We start from the raw sequence: 27,650 nt of genomic DNA, 5'->3' as shown, positions 1-27,650 counted from the left end.
ATATGATATTTCCTGATTACCAAATAAAAAAAATATATTAAAAAACACGTAACTATACATTCATGACTATTTTTCTTACGCATTCTACCTTCAGCGGTTTGAAGCTTTGTAGAACTAAGCTTCCGTGAGCGCACACGCTTTTTTTTTTTTTTTACGGTTTAATTTATTGCTTCAGTGCTGTCAAATTAGCTGTTGACTATCTTTTTAAACCGAAAATTAGCTGTAAACTATTAAAATTCAAATGTTTGCATTGCGTAAACTCGCAATAATTACTTTAAAATTCGTGGAAAAAGAGCGTAGAATTTACAGTTAACGAGCGTAAGCAGAATTGGCAGTACTTTGGCCGTAATTTTACAAATGTATCGTTTTATATTTTTCTTTGTAATTTTCTTTGGAGAATATTCAGAAACGTTTATTCGTTTTATTAAGGTCACATCTCTCAAATTCATTAATTTTTTTTTTTTTTGTGTTTGTTTGTTGAATGTTTAGCGTTCCTTTTCAGAACCAAAGCTATTTATATCAGACACAGACTTATACTTACAAGGTGGAGAGCTTCCTCGCTGCTGTATGGTTGGTATACGCGTGTTTGGCGCTGGAGACCCGGGTTTGATTCTTGACAGAAGCTTATGTGGTTCCGATCCCACATTAAGCTATAGGTCAGTGTGGTAATAGAAGGGGGCGGAAAGGGGGAAATTTCCAGGCACCTCTGAACACTTCCCCGGAACCTCGCTCCCTCTGTGCTTTCTAGGAGAAGAAACATGGTAATGACATCAAACCTTCTGACTGATATTAGAAATAGACTAAGTGTTCAAACATTGTCTATCTTGTTCATCAATATTAATGACCCACCGGTAGACAAGCTAAAAGTAGACGAGGTAGTTATTTCTTGTCTGAAGGATGGACATCATTCCGCTACGGATGATTTACCATGAAAAAGTTCTGAAGGCCGCAGGAGAGAAATCCGATTTCAGATTTGTTTTAAGGTGACAAATTACGAGTTACGGAAAATGTATACTTGTATTAGTAATTGCTTATTTGTGTTATTCAACTTTCTACCTCATTTTTAACAAGTATCTGTTCTACATTTTGTGCACTGAGAAAAAAAAATTGTAGGTGTGATACTTAAAAACGTAGGGTACATGCGTAATTCCTGTAGTTTTTGGACTTAACGTACAGCAGACGTATAACTGAAAACACATGTTTTATAATAATTTCTGTAAGTGTTCCATCTATACGTACTTTTCATATGAAACAATGTAGGCGGTCAGGATCCCACATACAAATGGACGTACATAACATATAGCTGACGAAGGTAACATACATATATCTATGTAATATAAGGAAGACTGTTAGATATCAGACATCCTGCAACGGCATTATGTAACATCTAAGGGCAGTGCCTATGTATCATACGAATAACGTATGCTCCGTACTGATTTCTATAGTAAGCAAGAGGATTCTGTATATTTGTACAATATACCACTGTTCGGAGAACAGATTTTTCTCAGTGTGTATCATACTACTTTTTTGAACTAAAAGGTAAACTACTTTGAATAAATATTCATAATAATTGCAGTTATGCATACTTGTTACTTAAATTTAACGTGGCGCTTTAGTGATCACACAAATTACAATAATGAACATACTTTATGGAGACGCTCTCACAGAGGGTACCCGAGCACCTTTATACGCTATGTACATTAGAAAAACTGATTTTTCAAGTCCTATGTGAGAAAAATATTGTGAACTGAAAAGTCATACTCTTCCTCATATTGTACAGGGGTATTTTTCTGCTAGTAAAAGTTTCTTGTGGGATGCGTTGAGAAATTAACAGTCTGCAAGAGGACTCTCCTGGTACAAGTATATTTTAGGCACATACGAATTCCCCCTCCCTACCTCGAAGTGCTTCAATTTCCACACTGCTATAAGTCCACGTCTGACATAACCTCGCTGTCGAAGGGGATGCTAAGCTCAAATCGAATCCAATCCAATCGAATTCAATCCAATCGCAACCCTATCCAATCGAATTCAATCCAAATCTAATCGAACCCAATCCAATTGAATCGAATCCAATCAATTCAATCCAATCCAAAACTAATCCAATACGATCCAATATAATCTAATCGAATCCTACGTTAAGTTATATATCCACGTCTCCTAGCCACTGTACTAAAGGGCTGCTGAACTCAAATTCAAGTTTAAGGTGGGATCCGGACCATCGTAACTAGTTAGAAATTTCAAGGCTTTCTCACCGGTAATCGCTCGCGTTCGCTTTCTCATCGCTCGCGTTAGGCACTAGATCAGCTGAGAAGTCAAGACTACCATTAATTTAGCAAACCACTTTACAATACTATCTAATTAGGCTGAAAGATACAGCGAGATAAGAATGGAATATACCTTACTGAAATTCGAACCCAGTCTCACTTAATAACAGCAAGCATCTCACCATCTAATCTACTTTTTTTTTTTGCGCTTTGCATTTTTTTTTAACATCCACAAAGTAAATGACTGGATGTATTGTATTAACAGACATTAATTGTAGTTACGAATAGTCTTAAAGAAACACAAACCAATTTTTTTCTTTTTACTGTGAAAGTTCTTTATCGAGGCATAATACCTACCAGGGGTAGCCATTCCTCTCCCGAGTTTGGGCACAATACTCTAAATTTACTATTCTTTCCGAAGTTTACCATTTTTGCCCTCCAAATTTGCCATTTACCCCAAATTTACTATTCTTCCCAACTTTACCATTCTTTACCTTAAAATTTACCACTTTACCCCCAAAATTTACCATTCTTCCCAGTTTTACTATTCTTTCCCTCCAAATTTACCACTTTATCCTCAAATTTACCACTCTACTCCAAATTTTCCATTCTTCCTCAAGTTTATCATACTTTTCCTCTAAATTTACCATTTTACCCCCAAATTTACTATTTTGCAATCAAAATTTACCATTCATCCTCCAGTTCTAACATTCTTTCTCTCTAAATTTACCACTTTGCCCCCAAATTTACTATTCCCCCAAAATTTACTATTCTATCTCAAGTTTACAATCCCTTTCCTCGAAATTTACCACTTTACCCCAAATTTATTATTTCCCCCAAAATTTACCATTCATCCCTAAGTTTACCATTCTTTCCTTCCAAATTTACCACTTTACCCCAAATTTACGATTCTCCCCCAAACTTTAGCATTCATCCTTAAGTTTTACCATTCTTTCCCTCTAAATTTACCACTGTATCTCCAAACTTACCATTCTCCCCCAAAATTTACAATTCTTCCCAAAGTCTACAATTCTTTCCCTCCAAATTTATCACTTTACACCCCAAATTTACCATTCTCGCCCAAGCTTACAATTCTTTCCCGTCAAATTGACTATTCTGACCTCCAAAGTCACAATACTTTTCCTCCAAAATTACCACTCTGCTATCAAATTTACTAATCTCCCCCAAAATTTATCTTTCTTATCCTAATTCCCCATTCTGCCTCCCAAATATACTTTTTTCCTCCCAAATCTACCACTCTCCAGTTCGTTCTTACAATTTTCAATGAAAAATTATTTCAGCCCAATAAATCTCATTGGCGTAAACTGAACCCTAAAAGCCATCTGTAAGCATCTCTGATATCTACAATGGTTACCTTTTAAAATATAATATTTTTTTGGTTTATGCCCTTTAGGCAATGGTTATGCCTTTTAGGCTGAAGGAGACGAATGATTAATGAAATTAATTTTCTCGTGGTCTTTTACCAGGAATCGAACCCTGAATGAAATGCACCAAGGCCACATGTGCTAGCCACTAGGGACTCTAAACTTTAACATACACATGCCTATAGCCCCGTCGCTGAAAGGGACTCTAACATACACATGCCTATAGCCTCGAGGCTTAAAAGGGACTCTAAATTTTAACATACACTGCCTACACATGCCTATAGCCTCGAGGCTTAAAAGGGACTCTAAATTTTAACATACACTGCCTACAGCCTTTTGTTGTAAAAGGACACTAACTTTTAACATACACATGCTATAACCCCGTTGCTGAAAAGGGACGATAAACTTTAACATACAACAGCTACCAGTTGATCACGACTGTACGAACTTAAGTGCTTTTCTAGAGGACCGACTCTACGTCCTTGAATCACATCTTGCAGGATCATTTTAAAAATTGAGAGCGTCCTAATTTCCATCAGAATGATAATTTTTATGACTCCAAAATGATGTTTAAGTGTGAGAACGTAAGACAGAATACATTTCATATCAATTGTCATTACATAGGTAAATATGAGCACGCTGAAAACTGTGATATACACAGAACCTAACATATAAAGATTTTCCAAACAGGTAGACAGAGGCATCACTTATTCGGGTTTCTTTTGTATTTGAACAATTGCTAATTTGAGAAGAATGGAACTTTAAAAAGACATTCCTATTGTTTCCTTGGTTTGTGCTCCACAGCGTGTGAAATATTGCAAATTTATGCGTTTCATTTTCTGTTTGTTTGTAGTGTAAGACAGTGTCGAATTGATAATTCCTTGCGAAGAGGGTGGGGGGAAATTAGCTGTACTTCCGTTACCTAATTAGTAAATGTCCATTTTGTGTTATACTCCATGAAAATTTAATATACATATAGAAATGGCAAGGACAATACTACAACCTGCTATAAAATTGATGGGAAAACACTAGTGTTGATGTAAAATAAGAAAAATAATGACTGAAACAGTCTCAGATCTACAATTCAGAGTTGAATTAGGTCTCTCTATTCATGATTAAATGCTTAACGATACCGCCTTCATTACGGAAGACCAGGGTTTGATTTCTGGTGAAATCTAATACGGTGTTCGGATTTCATGAGGAGCTATAGGTTCATACCACATTCAATCTTGATGGCGAAAAGGAACACAAGACTCAAATCAATAAAATAATCAACAATTAAGATGGTTCATGTGGGCCGAGAGTACAGTGGCATGAAAGGGAGGGAGGGGGAGAAGACTACAAATGATGGATAATATCTAAAACAGAAAAATCAGACAAAGAGCTTAGCAGAAGACATGGAGCATGGAAGCTTCTCAGTTGTGGCAAATGACTTGCTATAAATTTCAGAATATCAATGATGAGGATGATAAGGAATTCCATAGCTGAGAGCGGCCATGGTGGCTCAGTGGTAGAGCGTTGATCTCTAGTGTGTATGGTCCCTGGTTCGATTCCAGCTCGTGCCAAGTAGGCTTTGTGGTGGACAAATACCGTGTTCGTGTGTTTCCACGGGGTTCTCCCGTTTCCTCCCACTTTATTCATTGCACTATTTCATTCATTTCTCATCATTACCGTCTCCTTTAGTCTAGCGGCATAACTGAGGGACCTTTAACCGACCCAAAGACTTTATATCTGAGAAATGTGCCGAAATATTGAGTAGATTGATCTGTTATTTATATTCTTTACCAGGATATAGGTATACAGGATGAGACCTGTAGTTTCAAGTGGGATATAAATCACTTTACTGTATTGGGTGTCGTCTCACCGGGAACCGAATTCAGAACCTCATGCCTCAAAGGCATGCGTGTCACCCATTTCACCTGAAAATTTTCAGTTTAACGTCCCACGATTATGCCCTTTAGACTAAGTGAGACGATGATTAAGAGTCTTCACTACAACGAAATTAAACTACCGCTAATTTTTGAGTTTTTCTATAATATCTTTAAAACAAAATAAAAATATTCGAAAAGCAGAAACGTAGTGAACTAGACAATACGATTTTGCATGCGATACCGTTATTACAGCTCATCTATCTGCTTTCGATTTGCAGCTGTAGATAGATTTAGCATTTTTTGCGGGTTCTGTAAATAGCGGCATACCAAAAGCAAATAGGTGAATTATGGTAAAGGTATCACATGTAAAATTGTATTGCCTAGTTCACTACGTTTCTGTTTTTTCGAATATATTTATTTGTTTTGAAGATATTACAAAAAAAAAAAAAAAAAAAAAAAAAACTAAAAAATTAGCGGTAGTTTAGTTTCGCTGAAGTGAAGACCCTTAAGGCAAGTGAATGATGATGGAAGAATTGGTGGGATGGGGATGTGGAAGGGAAAGGAAGAAGGACGGGAAAACCCTAGAACAGGATGATACCACTATAAATTCACTCTGTTTCAATCGCACCAGAGGTGAGCGCTCTGTCATTGAATCATACGTATATAACATGGAAGCCCGAAGGGGGCAGGGTGGAGAACGCCCCCTCCCTTGCGCACGAAAATGTATACGTAATATAGCAAACATGTATATTAAATTCCAGAAATACCACACCTAATATAGCAACTATAGAGATGCCCCCTTTAAAATTTTCTTCAGATGCCCCTGGTATATGTGTTCGCTATTACTCTTAGAAAGAAAGTCTGCTATAGTGTATATTCCTAATGAAAAGACACTTTATCTCCAGAGGAGAGAAAAATCAAACAGTGTGCATTACATAAAAAAAAAAAAATGTCATCAAATTTTGGAATGTCATTTGCGACATATAAATTTTAAAAAGAAAAACACGATTTAGTTGGTTGAAGATGTAGATTGTCTGAGAAGACGTCTGAAGATCTTTTTTTTTTTTTTTTCTTAATAGACAAAAGCATGTGCTTAATCTTACGTTCATTGTTGATAGTATCAACATTCTCTGAGTAGATATCGTGTAACACATTTACGTTAATCGCTGGACATTTTCTCCTTTCGTATAACACAACTTGTTTTAGAAACGTGACGCAAGCAAAGCGGACGATGTTTTCTTTTTTAAGTCCAACAGTCATTTCTATGAGTGAACGTTAATTCCCATAACATAGAAAAAACTAAATTCAGAGGAGACAAGACACAATTGTCTTCTACCTTTTCTCACACTTAAAAAAGTGGCACAAAAATGTATCATACGACAAAGTAAATTCTATTTTATCAAGAATCTTATTTAATATTTAAAAGTCACACTTTATTCCAGCATGTGTTTATTTTTATACTGGTTTCTCACCTCTTGGGGGGAGGAACACGGTGGCTCAGTGATAAAGCGCTTATTTCTGGTACGTGGGGTCCTTGGTTCGATCTCGGCCAAGTAATTTTCTTGGTGGACATCATGGGTTTTCCCGGGGTACTTCCGTTTCCTCCCACATTATCATTCAATTGCCATAATCATCGTTTCCCTTAGCTAAAGGGCAAATGCGTGGGACGTTAAACTCAAAGATTTCATTTTATTCTGCGAGCGAGCACTCATACTATAGGTTTTCGACTTTTCATAATGACTTTTTAATATGTCCAAAATGTTAAGGAGTGTTCCATTAGTGATCAAAAATGTCTACAATACCTCTTAACAGTGATTAGTATGAATGAACCAAAGAGTATTCAAAATATACCTGAACTTCTGATGTTTCTAGTGAGTATACGGTCACAGAAACGATTTGTATAAATGCTAACACTGTTCGAATCTTGTTCACTGGTAGAACACTTCAGGACATGTTAAACAATAACTATTGTCGTTTCTTAAAAATAATAATAATAATAATAATAATAATAAAATGTCCAAATCATGTTCAAAAACTGATTTGTTTTCAGTATAGATACAGAATACAACTGCATATCAAAAATTTGTGACTAACTAAATGGAGGAAAGATATTGTGAAAGATATAATGCTACTTTACATCATAGGAACTCAGATTGTCTTATACTTGAAAAATCTTTACTTGTAATCTTCCCAATATTCAACTTCCTAAGTAGTTTGACTAAGCTACGTCAGCTTTCCACATAGAATAGATAGGTCCCTTGGACCTCAAAGGAAGCGGAATATTGAGATGCAAATAGTGCGTACAGTTTTAAGAGTGAGTATCCCCTTGTGTCCTGAAAACGGGTCTTCCTGAGGGATATTTCTGGTCTCTTTGTGGGATAAGTACACGACAACTTTTGTATATCCAAATAGTGTCCCGTAACAGGCACATCTCACTGAAATCTAAGAGAAATCCCTTAGATATTTCTATTATCACTCTTTTTTTTTTTTTTTTTTTTTTTTTTTTTTTTACCATGGAAGGTAATGAGATTTACGAAAGTTTTGTGAATATTTCTATTATCCTTCAAATGTCTACTGTCACAAGCACATACCATTGATCTCTCATAGCTTCTCTTCGGGTCTAAATGCCCCTGGACCGGTGAGACCTGTCAGATTTCCGTGGGCATTTTGTGCTATGAGGGGTAAGTAATTTAGAACCTGCCATTGACTAGAACACTCAGACAGGCCCGTATCCAAGGGGTCTAGGGGTGGCCAGCCCCCCGTAAATTTTTGCTGGCCTCCCTAAAATTTTCACTGTTGCCTTGCAAATGAGCTATAATATGGTGATGAACTATAATATTGTTGGATCGCCTCCCCTAACTTCAGTCGAACCCCCCTACCTTTTTGGGCTGGCTACCGGCCTGCACCCAGATATTAACATGGTAGTAGTATTCATTGTAATCTCAATATGTACATGGTGTACACATTATAATATCATGCTTTGGTGTTAAAGATAAGAGCTTAAGATGGGCATAATCACATTCGTGTAGTTTCTAGGTATTTTTTTTCGTTTTTCTCTACTGTATTATTTTCATCAGTTCTTCCTCCCTCCGACTCCTGTTTAATCCTACAGAACATAACCAAAGGATCTTAACCTGAAGGCGTTATTTCACTCTTACATCATTATTTCAGTCACTTTTCACTCACATGTAGAAGGATCCCTATACAATTCATTTAGAAAGTTTTCTATTTTTGAAACTATGACGTAATAAGTTGAAAGCAACTTCTATATTTGCTTCATACAACAATAAAGAAATTTCCAAAACTTATTTTTGTTACTTGAGTTTAAGTCTCATACTTTTGCACCTAGGCAAATCTAATCTAATTTATTTCCGGGTGTATTTAAAGATGTTGGTACTTCTAAATGCTTTCTCGGGGACACGATGATTCAGTGGTAGAGTGTCTTACCTCTGGTGCTAGGGTTCGCTAATTCGATACCAGGACAAGTGAGTTTGCGGTGCACAATATCGTTCCCGTGGACAATGAGTTTTCCCACTTTTTTTACACCACTAACTCTTACATTGTCATTCAGTATTATTAGCCATGCGTCTCCCTTAACCTAAAAGGCATAACCGTCGGACGTAAAGCCATAGGTTTCATTTAAGTCTACTTCAGTATTTGCAATCAGGTAATCGTGCAACGTAAAACAAAAGTTTTCGTTTCTTAAAGAAAACAGAAAAAGATATTATTACTTAGTGATACACTTTTACTGTCTTGGTAAGCAATTTCAAGAGTTCCCTCGTGGCTAAGCGGTCAGCGTATCGTCGTTGGTGTGGGAGAGCCAGGTTCGATTCCTGGCGGAGATCATGTGGTTCGAATTCCACATTAAACTTTAGGTCAACGTCTCATATAGTCTCGCTGCTGAAACGGACGCAAAACTGAACTAAAATCAAATCAAGTTAGATCAAAAACTTATTTATTTATTTATTTGTCTCTTTTTAAGCGTTTCGGAGCTATATATTTTAAAAGTTTAACATCTCATAGTTACGCACCGAGGTTGAGATACCGTGATAATGAGATGAGTGATAATGGTGTAATGACAAAAGCGGGAGGACCTCGAAAAGACCACGCTCATGGTGTTTGTCCACTATAAATCCCACTTGGCTCGGGCTAGAATCGAACGAGAACCACACACCTCATACGTGAGCTTCTACCACTGAGCCTTCTCGGCCCCTCAGAGCTCCAAGTTGGACACTGAATTAAAAATTCGACTTCTAGACAACTTCAAGTGCATCAATCCAGTAGGGATGGCGATCACAAGACCGTCGCAAGTTCAAATCCCACGAAGGCCGTGGGTTATATAGCATTTTCATCAATCACTTTTTTTATTTAGCCAATAGAAAATAGACCTGAACGTCGTACTCAGCAATAGAAAATAAAATGAAATCTTTAAGTTTTATGTCCCACGGTTATGCCGCTGAGGCTAAAGGAGACGTTGATTATGAGAAATGAATGAAATGGTGGAATGAAGAAAGTGGGAGGAAACGGGAGAACCCCGAGAAAACCCACGAGCACGGTGTTTTTCCACCACAAAGTCCACACGGCGCGAGCTGGGATCGAACTAGGGACCCCATTTACCGGAGGTGAACGCTCTACCACTGAGCCACCGCCACCCCTAATCAGCAATAGAATAAAAAAAATGATCCAAATACATGAAAAAAAAAATAGATGTGATTCTTTAAAATGAATCAATCCAAAACTTCCTTTCTTTCACTAGGAATGATCTCTCGTTTGGTAGCATCTGGAATTCCGTTTCAAAATACCTGGATATTTGATCTATGGAATCATCCATTTTTACTGATGTTTAAGGTTTCCTCCCGCTCAAACAAAGATATTAAGCTGACGGAATAATGCAAACTATCCCTGGTTTGATTCTGAGTCATACCATTTTATGGATGACAATGTGTCAGTGTTTATCATGAAGTTTTTGTCTTTCGTACGACGTTTTTTTTAATCTATCACTTTTCCAAATAAATACATAAATAATAAAATAAAATAAATGAAATATTTCAGTTCAACATCCCACGATTATGCCTTTTCGGCTAAAGGCGACGGATGGTTAACACATGTGAATGACTGTGATATTAACTTTTATGACTCCCCAAGAGAGGAATTGAACCCGCGACCATGTACACAATCTTTTTCCTAGTATCATTCACATTTTGTTGTCTGTCTCGCTTAGATCAAAGGAGGTAACAGGGAAATCAAGTTTCAATAATTTTTATTTCCGGAAATTCTTATTAATGTACTGATTTGAATAAACGCCCTTTATCAAAACGAGGTCATATATAGCGTGATATAAAATTTAAAATCAGATCTGATCCTATGTAGGAATTTTTGATGTTCTCCCCCTGGAAATTGAACCCAGGACCTAGTGCACCAGAGACACGTGCATTAGCCATTAGACCAACAGAGAGGACTCGAGATCTTCTAGGAGCCGCGGTGACTCAGTGGTAGAGCGTTCACCTCTGGTGCATGGGGTCCTTGGTTCGATCCCAGCTCGCGCAAAGTGAACTTCGTGGTGGACAACCGTGTACGTGGGTTTTCTCTGGGTTCTTCCGTTTCCTCTCACTTTCTTCATTTCACAATTTCATTCCTCATCCTCATCGTCTCCTTTAGCCTAGCCAGCATAACCGTGGGACGTAAAACAAAGATTTCATTTTATTTCATTTCGAGATTTTCTAGTACACCATCTTTAATTAAAGACACTTTGTAACTTTATATCCTCGATAAAGAGAAGTTCCCGCTTATCACATGCAATATAAACACAAGCAGTCTGCTATATGCGAGTTAGCACAATACTAGAGTCAAAAATTTTACTTTTTCCAATCGAAATACTGGATTTTGGGATTAGTACTTACTATTATGTGACCTACTTTGCCTTTTCCCTACTCCATAGATGATGTTTCAATTCGTTTTGGACTGTCTTTTACAAATGTTCTATCATTTACGAATATTAACGATCTAGAATGAAAATGTTTACGGAATATCTTTTATGTAATAGACGAAAGTTGATATTCACTTTAATAGATTTTTTATAAACTTCAACATTGGATAGTTTACAACGAGAAAGCCCAAATTAATTAATTAATTGCGCTACATTTTAAGACTTATCAACAAACGTTGCCTTTATCAACAAACGTTTTTTTTTCTAAATAGGAACTTGCAAAGGTTCCAAAAAATTGTTTTTGAATTTCTTTAATATTGGTTATACATTTATTTGAGAATTAAATTACTGTATTGGAAAAAGGGAATGAAATCTTACAGTTTAACGCTCTATAATTATGTCCTTTAGGCTAAGGGAGGCAGATGATTAAGGTAAATGAATGAGGATGGAATAATTGATGGAATGAGAATGTAGGAGGGAACGGGAGTACCCCCCCCAAAAAAAAACTACGTACAAGATGTTCACCACAAACGTACTTGGCGGAGGTCGAACCAGGAACCTTACACACTAGAGATGAGCGCTCAACCACGAAGCTACAGTGTCCCACAATTACTGCATTAAATAAGGAATTGATTCAGTATTCGCTTTATTAGCTTCTTTTTCGTTTTTAAAAATATTCTCTAGATGGCAGTAAAAACAGTTTTTTTTTTTTTTTTTTTTTTTTTTTTAGAATATTTCCGATTCAAAATAATCGTGGGATTAGTTTCGAATACTAGTACATCTCTTAAATTTAGTGTTAATTTTTCTAATTTTTTAATACGTATGACTTGAATATCAAATAATGATTAAACGGGATGTGCACCGCGAACATACTTATGCACATCCAGTATAAAATGACACTTCTAGCTGTCCACTTCACTAATTGGAAGTACCTCAAATCATAAGGAGAAATGAAATTTAAGAAACAGCATAACGCATATGTTAAATATGTCACTCGGAGCTCACAAAAATAATCATCTGCAACACATTCACACAATTATAAGGAAAAAAACAATAATGTATTTCGTAATAATCCCGCAGCATCATTATTGTTCAAATTCACTGTTCGAGGCACTAGTTGTCTAGGCGCAAAGTTTTAAGTGTAGAAGTTGCACTGCAAACCACTCATTAAAATCACCAACTTTTTTTTTCTTCCTGAAAACACACAAAACAAACAAAGAAACACACGCACAGAAATGCGAATCAACAATAATATAAGTTCTGATATTGTTGCTTCAATTGTTGTGTGTGTGTGAGAGAGAACACCTACCTGTCAGTGACACGGTCAGCCACAACAATCGCCAAAGCATCGAGGATGAGGGAACAGACGTAATTGTCGATGAACACCACCACGGCGACTTGGTCCGCATTGTACAAGAGACTCAACTGTTCAAAACTAAGAAATCGTTTTACGGTCACCTTTTAAGTAACTAACCATGAATGCCTTCAGGTAAAAGATTACTATACTGTGCTTTGCGCTGCGCATGCGCTCTTACGGAAAAGAAACACACTTTTATTTATATATATATACATATACTCTTCGCAGCACAGCGACCCATACCATTTCACTGCCCTTCTTAACAGTTTCTTTTTCTACTTCTGCTATCCCCTCCTTTATCCGCGTGTACCTTTCATTCTTCTTGTCCTTCGGATTTTAACCTGTAACTTTCATCTTCTATTCGGATGGCCAAAGATCATCTTGTACGGAAATGACCATTGCACGATGCTCTGTCTGTTTTCTTCCACTCCTTGCCGTTAAAATAGCCAGTTAAAATGTTACAAACCCCTCCTATTAATAGGGACGTATTAAACAGCCTAAAAGCCCCATTAAGGATTATCCTTGACCAATTATTCCGTTTCTGTTCAAGAAATCATCTCTTAATGCGTGGTTTTATAGAAGATGCTATTTTTTTTTTAAGTGTTAAGAATTAAGATGTAACATTATATTAGACTGGCTTCTAAACAGAAGACACGTAACTAACCTTTTAAAATTTATTAGGCGCGTGAAGCAAGGTCTTTTTTGTAAAATGATAACTAGCTGAAAGTATGACCAACCTGTTTTCTACTAAGACTAAAAAAAGTAAATGGGTACTATAGATATGATGCAATGCAATTATAATATAAATGTTTCTTAAAAAAAAAAGATTGAATTAAAGCCATGCCATTAATAAAATAAGACAAGGATAATATTACAGCAACTCACGTTAGGAACATTTTTATTTAGGACAACTCAACCAGGGCCGTGCCGTAGGGGGGCGACGGCCCCGAGTGCCGAAGTAACGGGGGCGAAAAATTCGGAAGAAAAATGAAAAAAAGATAGGAAAAATTGCTTGGAATACATGCATGGGGCGCCGTCGTATACTCTCGCCTCGGGCGCTGATTTTCCGCTGCACGGCCCCGAACTCAACTTGGTATTCCAGTCATTTTTGAACTTTGAAACTTCTTTAACTGATAGTTAGGGTGCATGGTTTTAGTAGCCTGGTCACCGGTGATATAGAATTATTTTGTGTTAAAATTAAATCTTTTTAAGTTTTACGTCCCCACGATTATACCGGCTAGCCTAAAAGAGACGGTGATGATTAGAAATGAATAAAATATTGCAATGAAGAAAGCGGGAGGAAACGGATGAACCCGAAGAAAACTCACGCACACGGCGTTTGTCCAGCACAAAGTTCACCTGACGTGAACGGGAATCGAAGCACGGACCCCACGAACCAGAATTGAACGCTCTACCACTGAGCCACCGCGGCCCCTATTTCTGGTATCATGAGGTAGTTGTGGGAGCCACTTGAATGAAATGGTAGAGACAGAAATCAATAAGTAACAGCGATTGGAGTTGCTCTATCTGCCAATCTAGTGCAGTGATTCTCAACCTTTTTTGACTCACGACATACTTTACTGAGAGTTGATGAGACTGCGACATACTTACTTAATTTCTTATTAATAATAACATAAATTATAATAGTGTAAGACTACAAATATTTATGAAGAAGTAACTGTATGTATTTCTAAGCATTGTTAATGTCGCTGGAGACGTTGACTGGTACAGTTTATCTCAGGATTCATTTTAACTAGTTAATTAATGTATAATAATTTTAAAACTTTAAAATCCTGCGACACACTTTATGGGACTGCGTGACACACCAATGTGTTGCGACATACCTGTTGAGAGCCACTGGTCTAGTGGCTAGAGCGAGTGCCTTGGGTATACGTGGTACAAGATTCAATTCCCGGTTGAAGAATATTAAAATTTAAAACCCATTGTAGTATTCCGATTACACCTTAAGCTGTAAATCCACGTCTTATATAGCCTTGGGATCTTTCAGTTTAACGTCCCACGTTTATGACCATTAGGCTAAAAAAAGACTGGTGATTGAGACAAGTGAATGGTAATGGAAGAATTGTTTGGAATGAGAATGTGGGAGGAAAACGGAGTGCATTGAGAAAATCCTCGGACACGATGTTGTTCACCACAAGCTTACTTGGTCGGGGATCAAACTAGGACTTCACGCACCAGAGATACAAAAACTTGTCCAACACAAACAAATGTGGTAACTGTGTGAAAAAATAGGTTAATGTGTACAGAGGAAATAACCTAAAATTTATGAATTAGTCCCAGAAGCGACAGTCCTATTAGCGACAGGAACTGTTATCTGTCCTATGAGCGACCGATTCATTTACATTGAGATGATGGAAGATATGATTCCATCTCGTAAAATATGTTTGCCTCTGGCGTTATTAGCGCACGAACAACCTTGGTATGAAATATGTACGTTCCAGTGATACTGTTCGTCAAATATATTTTTCCTCTACTGTGAGTGCAAATAAAACTTATTTTAACCTTGAGTTAGATTTGACATAAAACATATCAAATAACTTAACGAGACAACAGGTATATTTCCATGAAAAGTATATTTCTATGTAATTATTGAAAATCCAGTTGTAATATCCCCTTTCTTGAAAAGGTCTGTTTTCTGTACTTAATTTGATTCAAATCTAATTACTAACTAAGCACAGTAATATATTTTATTTTGAAAAACTTAAACGTGTATCAGTTTAGCCAACTATCTACTTTTTAGACTTTCTAAGACTATGAATAAAATTTTAAAAAAATGTCAATGATAAAAGACAGCTTTTGAGATCCCCTACATCTGATTGGCTATTCTCAACCAATCCCACCAATTACAATGCAGTTCACTCTAAACCATCCAAAAGGTAAACAAACTCTTTAAACTACCTTCTCCCTATTGTAAGCTACTAAAACGTAAACTAATTGCTTAATTTGCCTTCCTCCCTTGTTTTGACTTATACATAAAAGCTTGTCGTGTAGCAATCTGAAATAAACCCTTGTAACTAGACGAACTGTTAAGTCCTGCGAGAGATTTGTAACTTGTGTAATAATTTCTTCGAATACACTGTGTTTTTAGATTTCTTTGATATCCTCAAATGGTGAACACCTTTTTTCCATAGGCGCAAGATGGGGAGGCAAGGGTCGCCCCCTGGCTCACAAAAGTGTATATGTAATATAGCAAACCACGCATATTAAATACCAGATATACCAGACGTGATACAGCAACCATGGAGATGCGCCTCCCTAGAAAATTTTCTTCGGGCGCCCCTACCTCTTTCTGATTTCTTTCTTATGCCATAAACATATTCAATCTAAACTTATGCTCCGTATCATTTTAACGTGAAATTTTTAATTATGTTAGAATCATAGACAAAGGCGGAGCTACTCTAAATATTTAATTAATTTTCCCCTTGATAGAGTCAATATATTCATAGAAATTAGTTCAAAATATTAGGGAAAACGTATAAAATATTGTTAATATAATGAGAGCATTCTCACGTATTAAATTCAGGTAGAGGAAATTTTTCATAGTACATTTTGTTAGGTTCTAAATAACATTAGTATAAAACAAGTTAAAGAAGAGAGAACCTTATCTTCTTCCATTATCTTAGTATGAACGAATCGGTGACTCATAGAACAATTAACAGATCGAATCGGTCGCTCATAGGACAGTTAACAGTTCCTGTCGCTAATAGGACTGTCGCAAGTGGGAAGACACCAAATTTATGACACTATCTTTACTAGTTTTCTTATTTAAAAAATAGCCCTCGAAAATTTAGGCTATGTGTCATTTTATCCTCATTATGCATTGTCTTCTTGTTAATGTCGAAATGAACAATCTATTAAACTCCTAATTAGTCCGGGGGGTGAAGCTGATGAACCATGATATATATATATATATATATATATATATATATATATATATATATATATATATATATATATATATATATATATATATATATATATATATATATATATATATAAAGATTTTTCAGCTGATCTTATGGGATAGTGATTTCGAATCCGATGAGTGCCAATCTGTAAACCTTGGGAAAACTTCCCAAAAAGGGTATAATGAGGGCGGTGTTCTTTTACTTCCCATGTCTTAAGTTACTGGATTATCTCCGCATAGTTTAATTTTTCTCATATCCTGTTGATAGTAGAGTGCCAAAAAATGGGTATGTTATAAATAATCAAACTCGTAGCCAAATAACGGAATTTGATAATTTTCTTACAAATATCAGGGTTGCCAACTATCAATAAAATTTACAAAAAGAATTTTTATACAGGATATTTATTTTACAAACTTTTTCACATAGAAAATGTTAAGAATAAGAGAAGTATCATATATATTACAAATACACAGTCCTTAAACTTTCATATGAGCTATGAATAAAAGCCAGACACTCATAAAAAAGGAAATGGGGAAGTACAAATTTTGACTTCTAAATATGATTACTAGAAAAATAACACATTTGGAACAATTCAAATATATTTTTCTTGTAAACTATTTCCACTTTGTCTCTTAATCATTTGTGATTAACCTTAAACGTGTTCGTCGTGTAAAAATTCTACTTCTTCTCTTGAATGTCATAGTTGCCAACTATCACGGAATTATGTTTTTTTCGTATTTTGTGTCGAATTTTTAGTGATAAAAATGTAAAAGTAAACAAGATCTATGCAAAGTATATGCAATATTTTTTATTTATTCTTCAGGTCACTTCGACTACTCTATAATCATAGGAAAACTGATTATTCGGACAATTGGAACAGCGATATGAGAAATGTTTCTTTCGTGGAATGGAGTAATATTTTTCCTACTGTCTAATTTTAATTTTTCACGTAGTACAACAAACGAAAACCGAACCAACTATGTTTTTTTCAACAGTATCTGCATACTTACATGTTGTTGAAAGCATTAACGTGTGTTGTTTGGAGAAAAGGGAAACACAGTTCAAAATGTTATCAGAATCAACGCTCAGGGAAAGCAGTGAACTACTCTTCATCATCTCTTATTGTTTGTTCTGGTCCATTCATACACCCACTTTGGCAGGTAAGTGTATGAATGGACCCACTCACGATGTGCACTTCGATGACCTTTTAAGGTAATCACAATGACGGTAGCATCCCGTTGTGCAAGAGCAGCTAATTAAGTTCACTACTACATCAGGCGCCATTGGTGTGTTTGCGGGCAACATACGAAGAACATATTCTTCTGCAGCATAAATGGCAAAAATTTCCATCCTAAATCTCTTAGGTCTAGGTCAAGAGCATCGGCGCCCGAAGGGGAGGGCAGGGTGGGGCCCGAGCCCCCATGGCTCACGAAAATGTATTACATTTCCTAATACAAATAAAAAATACCAACCGTAATATAACAACCAGGGATTTGAGCACCCCACCAGAAAATTTTCTTTGAACGCCCATGGTCAGGAGGATTAGTTTGTTCAGCTGATTTCCATATGGCTGTTTGAAGGTGAGCTTGTAATATTCCTGCAATGCACCAACAGTTAGCGGAAGCTTAGAAAGAGATGGCAGATTTGTGGTTGTCTTGCTAACCGCCTTTTTGTTCCAGAGTCGAGCTTGTAATCCTTTGGTAACGGTTTCTCCAGGACTGTATAATTGAGCAACAAAGGTATCACACTGCTATGCTATTACACTTTCTTCAGCTTTGGGATTGCCAACTGCTTCAAGTGTGCCTCGAAACTTCGATAGAATGTTCAGCATTCTGCCTTTATCAATCCCGGCAAAAGATGAAGTAGTATCGCAGCCAGTTAGAGCATGGGCCGCCAGAATATTCAGCATATACAGACTGAGCACTCTTATTGCAACTTCATTTATGTCGATTACTTCTGTGGATCCAGCGCATTTTTCCATTACGATTGATATAGTTAGCTTTTGAACATATACATGATATGCAAGCAGCACTAGTACATCCATATCGTCACACTTCACTCGTATAGATTGGTCAGGAGCATGTTTAGCCTCCGTAAGAACTATGTGTATCATATTTACTTCAGCTTCTTCGTGTGTTGTTAGTTCACCCCATATTCCTCCTCACACTTTAATGGGGGATGTTTGTTGTCCAGAGATAACCCATCTATGAGATTCATCTATGCTAATGTCCATTAGCGATTCTATGATTAATGAAATAAGTTGCTTTTTCGTAATCATTGACGTCAATACGAACGCTCTTTTGGATAAAGGAGTTGTAATGTAAGTTTATATTGTCTTGAATTTCCTTGTTGTCGCTTCCTTCGTGTTGCTGCTTTGATGCTGTTCTCACAGTACCTATCGAATACTACATGCAGACTATATGCTTGTTTGAGCTCACTTTTTACCATTGCTGTGAATGTCTTTGCATATTCTTCTACAGTAAGGGTTGTGCTGGCCATGATACGTGCCAGAACATTGCACAACCGTCAAGAATGACAGTTTGATGGGTGCTTACTTGCAATATTTCTGATTTCATAACGACAAGTTTGTATTGAAGCACACTTTTCGGGGTTCTCGCAGTTTGCCCTTCTCATTAAACAGAACAGTTGGAAATAGAGCTAATTCATGGTCAAGCACATCGTCCACATTAATATCACGAGATGATACGAGAAAGTCCATTATACGAGCATAAATAACACTGTGGTCAATTATTACTTCTCGTTTATAATTTGATCCTAACTTCACTGATTTCGTTACGTCTAACATTGTTTTAGTTCTCTCGGAAATATTTTGGTGAAAATTTCCAGGCTATTTACAAACAGGGAAGTCAGTCAGCTGTTGTGTTCCAACTTTAACATAGTCTTGTATGTTTAGCGCACTCTTACGCCAAGTTTAACTACTAACAATATCAACCAAGCCTGTAGGTGGGTGGCTTTTGCTATCAAGGGCTCGATACATGTTGACAAAAATTCACGAATCTTCTCGAGATCTGCACAGTCAGCTTTGATAAGTGGACCTGCCTCCTCCTTGTGATGGAATACTAAGTCCTTATTTTCCAGTTTCTTCACATCGTTCACATCTTTCTGAATTTGATCAAACACGTTTAAGGAAAGAGCCCATATGGCTAACGTTTTCGGCTGCAAGGTAAATCTAATTACAACAGCAGTCCATGACCACATCTCATGTATGTACTTTCGATAAACTGACCAGTCCAAATCCCATTCCAAACAGCTTTTATTTTTGCCTTACTAAGTATTCACCAGCCACGAATTTTGCAAACACTTCTGGTACTAGGTGTTGCATTGTTTTCAAATAGTATGTCCCATATCGAGGGTAATTTACGAGACCTGTTGCAAAAGAAATAAGGTCTGCACAAGTAAATACTAATATTATGAAAAGAGGTTTCACCAACGAATCAATCCAAAGATTCGAAATTTGACTGTTTTCTGACTTGAGCCGCAGTATTTCTTCAAGGTCACTCATAGAAGCATCATTTGGAAGTCCAGGTACCACATCTCTCAATAGTTCTTCAACAGCAAGCCTAATACCTCTCATATTTTGCGGAAACTTGTGCCCTGAAAGCATTTTTGACACAAAGTCAAATGCACTCTGTAGGACTTCTAGACCACCTCCACTCATTAGAATTCCGACACAACCAACAAAGGACATGAGCATGTGTATGCCTCCTAATGGTAATAAGACGTTGTTTAGCAATGAACGATCCACCTAAGTTACATTCACTCCAGTCTTCTATAGTTGTTGATCAACTGTGAAAATTGTCCACTTTAGACCACTTGTTTCCGTTACTCGCTTTGCTTCAAGTAAAGCAGTTTTCACAGTATCGGGCTCGGAAGGTATCACATTAAGTAAGAGCACAAATACGATTTTTCTTCGGGGTTATTCTCTCTTTCACGACAGTTCCTCATATTCCATTCACCATATTCAGTACTATCATGGAAAACATTCTTCAGCAATTCGGAATCCAAACCTTTTGCTCTCAAAACTCTACTTGCGATGACAACTGCAGCTGCTAATTCTTGCTGTCGTGGAACGCTACCTCCCTTCAGATCGTTTGCAATTTCATCTGGCATTTGGGCTGCTTTAGGACCTTTGAAGCTATGCACTACAACTTCTGGTAGCTCTATATGTGATATATCTTTCCATTTGAGGCGAGGTATTTTCTCCCATATATCTTTTGCTTGGCACCTACTTTCCCTATTCTTTTGTGAACTACCATTGCAAGTCCATGCGTTGACAGAAAACCGTTTTGGCTGGCAATGTTTGCGTCGTAATTATCAGCTATAACCTGAATAACCCTCCTTCTGCTAATAGGGCTGAATAAGCCAATGCCCTTTTTCTAAAAATTGTTGCAGTTGCGGCAGCAGGTGATGCTCGAAAATGTCTCGATTTGGAATACGTGCTCGTCTGAAATTATATGAAGAGCAAATGAAAATATTGCATATACTTTACATAGATTTCGTTTACTTTTACGTTTTCACCACTAAAAGTTCGACACAAAATACAAAAAAAAAAAAAAACATAATTCCGTGAGAGTTAGCAACTATGACATCCAAGAGAGGAAGTAGAATTTTTACACTATCATATCTCATACACTACCGTATTGTAGAAGTTTTACACTACGAACACGTTTAAGGTTAATCACAAATGATTAAGAGACAAATTGGAAATATTTTACAAGAAATATATATTTGAATTGTTCCGAATGTGTTATTTTTCTAGTAACCATATTTAGAAATCAAGATTTGTACTTTCCCATTTCCTTTCTAATGAGTGGCTGGCTTTTATTCATAGCTTATATGAGACTTCTCTTATTCTCTTATTCTTAACATTTTCTATGTGAAAATTTTGTAAAATAAATATCCTGTATAAAAATTCCTTTTGTAAATTTTATTGATAGTTGGCAACCCTGACATTTGTAAAAAATATTATTTCCCGTTAATTGCTTACTAGTATGATTATTTATAACATATTCATGAATTGGCATTCATTGAACTGGCCACCTGGAGCTCTAACCAGGTAAAAAAAAAAAAAAAAAAAATAGGGTATCCGTAGCTGGTGGAGAAAAATAAGTGAGTCATTTAGGTATTCCATCCCCATTTATTGAATTGATTCGCGATCTTCGTATATACGATTGGATTACTTGCCTCTTTGAGGTTGAGGAAACAACCGTCGAATTGTTTTTCATACCTCCACGGAGGTTGACACTCTGATTTGGTCTTAACTGTTGACAACCTTGCTATTCTCTAGGCTTATCGATTTATTTTGATACTCTTCTCTTCGGAGGAAGAGACAAGCGAAATTAGTTGACGACTTAGGCATCTCTACTGGTTACCGATTACTTTTTATGCTTCCTCTTCGGAAGCTGTCAACGCTTGGGGGATTCGCAAGACACCTGCCAAGCCCACCCGAGGTGTCTCAAATGTGGGCAATCACATTTTACCCAGTCATGTAACAAACCAGACACATCCACACCCGCCACCTGCGCAAACTGTCAGAGAGATCACCCAGCAAGTTACCGTGGCTGTCCGGTATTTAAATCCTACTCAGAAGCTCTCAAATTGCCGGTGCAACAACAGAACAAACACCCAGATATACCTAAGAAAAATTTCCACACACCATCCTCAGAGAAAACTTCCATTCCCACTGCTGATAATATGCAATCCGTGACTAGGGATAACAATGATGTTGAAGCTCCCACTTCTTCTCACACCCAACCAGTTACTGCCGTCCAACAAGAGAACTCTAACGAAGATGTTGACTTAAAATCAGTTCTTTCATTTTTCAAGGGCTTACATTTCCGTAAAATACTTACACACATAAAACGTGGTATCACACGTTTTCTACAAGCTGCAGACTCAGCTTCCAAGGCTGCAGCAGTAATCGAAACAATAGCGGAAATGGTTGAAGATGGCTGTTTCTAAATCCGGCGTCCTACACCACACACTTATACTTGCTACGTGGAATGCAGATGGTCTTGAGGGGCAGAAACTAACGCTTCTTCGCTTTCTAATAAAGCATAGAGTCGATGTCATGTTCATCCAAGAAACATATTTTACTGCTCGCATCACTTCTTGGCGCCTATCTAATTACATTGTATATAGACAGGACAGAGTGGGTAGACAGAAAGGAGGATTGCTGCTCATCATCAAAAAGTCATTACCAGTAAGGTCGCTTACAATACCACCACTACTTACTTTAGAGGCACTTGCTGTTGAGCTAATAACTCCAGGAGTTCCATTAGTACTGGTCACTGGTTATAGGTCTCCGGCCACACACTTAGAACCGACTGACTTCGACATCATCGCAAATTTAGGGCCCAAAGTTATCTTAGCTGGTGACCTTAACGCAAAGCATGGAGAATGGAACTCCATTACTCCAAACACTGCTGGAGACGCTTTACATCAATACCTCCTCATGTCCAACTTTATCATCAGTGCTCCACCAGATCCAACTCCTCATCCAAAATTCGGCGGACAACCTGACGTGCTTGATGTTGCTCTTTGCAAAAACGTATCCTTTAGTATTCATCCATATGTCCTCTCGGACCTAGACTCAGATCACGATCCAGTCATTTTTCATGTCTCCCACCGTAGCATCCTCCACACTGCTCCTATTCTTAAACACATAGAAACTGATTGGGATTTGTTTAAACAAGAATTAAACACACTGATCGACCTAAGAGATCGGCCCGCCACCATTCAGGACATCGATCAGGCAGTTTCTCATATCACAGTAGCACTTCGTACAGCAGAGGCAGCAAGCTCCACTACTACAATCTCTCCAACGCAAACAGGTCAATGCGACAGTCTACATCTGCAACTCTATATTTTAAAACGTTGGGCTAGACGTCGCTGACAGCACACACTTCATCCAGCCTACAAGACACTGTGGAATAAACTGCGTGCAAAGATCAAGATGCTGACTCAGCGACAAAACCAACAGTACTGGGAAGATACTTTTCGTAACCTCACAGTAAACGATCGTAAAATTTGGACATACTCTAAATCCTTCCAGCGGGCTACTAATGCTTCCAGTCCTTCAAGGACCACAAGGACTGACTCAAGACCCTCAGTTGCAAGCAGCTACTTTCGCTGACTCTCTGCAAGCACAGTTCCAGCCCAATAGAGGCCAACTCGATCCTTATTTCCACCAGCACATTAGAACTACCTTATATAGTATACGAACTCAAAACCCTACACGTGGCATCAACCCAGTTACACCTCGGGAAATAGAAAAAACACATCAAATGTCTACCGACAAAGACAGCATCTGGGCCTGATGGGATTCGACCTGAGATACTGAAACATCCAACTCGAAAATTACTGGTCTTTTTGGCATATTTATTTAATGCCATCTTTCAAATATACTACTTCCCAAAGACCTGGAAGGAAGCTCGTATCATCACCATCCCTAAACCCGGAAAGAATCCGCTGCTTCCGGAAAACTATAGGCCGATAAGTCTTCTGTCACACTTAAGTAAATTATTTGAACGTGTGTTCCTCTGGAGGTTGAAACAACATGTCGCTAATAGTGATCTTCTACCCTTCCATCAGTTTGGGTTTCGTGCTCAACATAGTACTACTACCCAACTCGTACGAGTGGTTGATCACTTAACAGTGGCTTTCAATAGAAAACACCACACCCTTGGAGTATACCTGGATGTGTCAAAAGCATTTCATAAAGTCTGGTTAGCTGGATTATTATATAAGCTATACACTCAAGGTTTTCCGGATCGTTTTCTGCATTTACTTCGTTCTTATCTCATTGGCAGAACATTTCATGTGTCGGTTGATGGTGCCAAATCCTCGACTAGGCCAATAAAAGCAGGTGTCCCACAAGGCGCTGTACTTTCACCGCTTTTATATAATCTCTATACAGCAGACCCTTCCGACTTTACCAAACTGCTTTTTCGCAACGTATGCAGATGATACCGCCTTTTTCACAACAAGTAGTTCACTTGCACAGTGCTACATCTATATGCAACGTCAACTAGACAGTTTTCAGGAATGGGCCAGGGGCTGGAGAATTAAAGTAAATGCCGACTAAAGTTGCGCTGTCATCCACAGTAGAAGACGCATCCGCGCCTCTCGAAATCTAATATATGAGAACGCACACATTCCTCACGCCACGCATGCGAAATATTTGGGTGTGACATTAGATCATGGGCTCACGTTCGCCCTACACATCAAAGATATAAAGCAACGAGCATTACGGAAAATCTCGGCATTGTACCCCATTTTTCGCTGCAGTTCAATCTCTCATGAGGTCCGCGTGCACATATTCAAGATGATAGTCCTGTCCACACTTTCTTATGCATGTCCTGCCTGGCAACATGCTTCTAATAGCCATCTTTAAACACTCGAAAGTGTGCAAACGAGAGCCGGTCGCATCATCACTGGTCACGACAGATATACACGCAACATCCAAATTCTGGAAGGTTTAGAGCTGCCTCCTGTTAGAGAAGTTCTACGGCATCTCCATCATAAGTTCTGGCATACTTTACCAAGACATGTTAATCCAGCTATAGCCACCATCGGCACCGAATGCGCTCTACGGAATATTCATCGCACGCCACGCATTTAATATCTTTCCATAGCTCGTAATAAAATTATCAGCTACTCTGCGGCAGTTGCAGATGTAGACTTCCAGACATAACAAAACAATAATAATACCCAACTAGCCACCCGCACATCTATATATATTCTTTATGCCATCTTACTCATGGAGTCAGGGGCTTCGGCCCGATACTCTTCACGAAACATCAACATTACCGTGACCGTGATCGTGACCGTGCATTCATTGTCAATAGGATATGAGAAAAATTGAACGAACTATGCGGAGATAATCAAGTAATTCAAAACATGGAAAGTAAGAGAACACCGCCCCCTTTACCCCCGTTTGTGAAGATTCCCGAAGGTTTACTGATTCGCACTCATCGGATTCGAAATCAGCACCCCAAAATCATATAAGATCAGCTGAAAAACCTTATATATATATATATATATATATATATATATATATATATATATATAAATCATAGTACGGCTAAAAGTTGCGTCTTCTCCCAAGGACTAATTTAAGTACCACCTCTGTAAGTGGTTTGGTTCTTGTACTGCACCAACTTTAAGGTTTACAAAGAAGTTCGTTTTGTCCCATTTTTATCGAAAACCACGCATGAGATTTACACTCGCGCTTACCATTTACAATTAGTACAGCTCAGTAATTTCTATCGATTGGTGCATGTCTTATTATTGGAAAATTTTCCCCTTTAAATCCAATAATTTTTTAGAATTTCTTGCCTAGGGATGTCTGTCTTCCTTCCACTTTAAGACTAGTATTCGTTTCAAATTCCTAACAGTATATGCAACTGTACCTACCATCTTGATTTGGGAGATTTGTTGCATGTCAACATAGTGGTTCCTAACCTTTTCTCCTTTGTGGCTATGTAATTACGCATCATAACACTTACAAACTATCACCATATTAAATACGATTGCAATGTGGACTTGCTGACAACGAACCCCTGTTCCCTAGTGATCTGCCCCTTCCTACCATGTTCATTTCGATCCATCTTTAATTCAGAGACTTTTAGTTATCCCTGACGTCCCTTTGGGACTTCCTTGCGCAGTAATTGGCCATGTTTATCATCTACGGTTTTGAATAGAACAGGTTTCCTTTTGTGACGAACTCTAGGTCGTCAGGCTTATGGTAATTGCTTGTCGGAAAAAAGCTCTAAAATTGCTTGTCCCCGTTTTCGAAAGCCTCTTGCATCGAAATTATGCGGTTTATAACACATATTTATATGAACACTAACCTTTGGCTAGCTGGGGAATTTGTCCCCAGACCCCCGCATTTACTCGGCATACGGCCTTGCACTTTTCATATTTCTAACTCTAGTCTTAGTGATTTCAAGATATCACCATGGCCATCTTATTATAATAATTACAACACCATCCTTGTTTCCTTCCTCTTTGTTTCTCTCTAAGAAAAACGTCAAAAAACACCGAAACTTATCTTTAGTTATCTACAAGTATATATTAAAATGCTAAAAAAAAGTTTATAGTATGTTTGTGGCCAATCCTTTCGACAATGAGATCTCGAAAACCACAAGTGCAAGAAATGTGCTGTTTTAGCTGGTCGATACCAAATTTTGTGTAGATTTGCCAGTTCTCATTCAAATTTTCAAAAAAAAAGTCTTTATTTTTCTATTCCACATTTTAGGCGTCTTTTTGACCCTATTAGTTTAATATTGTCACTGCCACTAGGATGTTAAGGTTGATACCCTTGTGAAAGGCAACCAGTAGAAGAGCTACGTATAGCGGGTTGATGGACATTTCAGGCGCTTTGTCTTAATCTGAATGATAAAACTTATTGCAAGCTGGAAACTTCAAAGGCTTGTGGACCCACATTGAGGCGAACTCAGATACGAAATTATAAGAAAAAAATACTTGCATTTGGTATCATCTACTACCGGTATTTATCTAAGTTTGCTACAAATTCACTCCAACATTCTATATACGTATAAAAATACTACATTTATATATTAGTTTAAAGCAATTCACTCCCTTTCAGAATTAGTGATGCGCACGAGACAAGTTTTGAGGCTGTCTCGTCTCGAAAATGTTCATTAAAAGTGATGTCTCGTCTCGAAAAGTGTATATCTCTCTATTGGAAGAGTTGTGTCTGGACTCGAATTTTGTCCGGAAAATTCTGCCTCGACTCGACTCGTGTGCAACCTTATTCAGAATCAGGGGCCGCGTTCACCTCTAGTGTTTGAGATCCCTGGTTCGATTGCCAAGTGAACTTTGTGAAGGACAAACAGCGTATGCGTGGATTTTCTCGGGAAATACACCTGGC

The 27,650-nt window shown here is 37.7% G+C and overlaps 1 protein-coding gene across 1 annotated transcript in view; it reads right to left on the bottom strand.

The window, feature by feature from the left end:
* Positions 1–12,925, bottom strand: part of LOC145667034 (uncharacterized) — a 238,964-nt gene extending 226,039 nt beyond the window's left edge. The window contains exon 1 of the mRNA XM_081734727.1: positions 12,756–12,925. Within this exon, the coding sequence (XP_081590853.1) occupies positions 12,756–12,855 (100 nt within the window). The 5' untranslated portion in view covers positions 12,856–12,925. The remainder of the gene's footprint in view (positions 1–12,755) is intronic.
* Positions 12,926–27,650: the final 14,725 nt, after the last annotated feature.

Source organism: Thermobia domestica, chromosome 12 (assembly GCF_964235325.1).
Source record: "Thermobia domestica chromosome 12, izTheDome1.hap1.1, whole genome shotgun sequence".
Lineage (NCBI taxonomy): Eukaryota > Metazoa > Arthropoda > Insecta > Zygentoma > Lepismatidae > Thermobia > Thermobia domestica.
The sequence above is the reverse complement of the archived record's forward strand: the minus strand, read 5'-3'. Positions and strand labels throughout refer to the sequence as shown.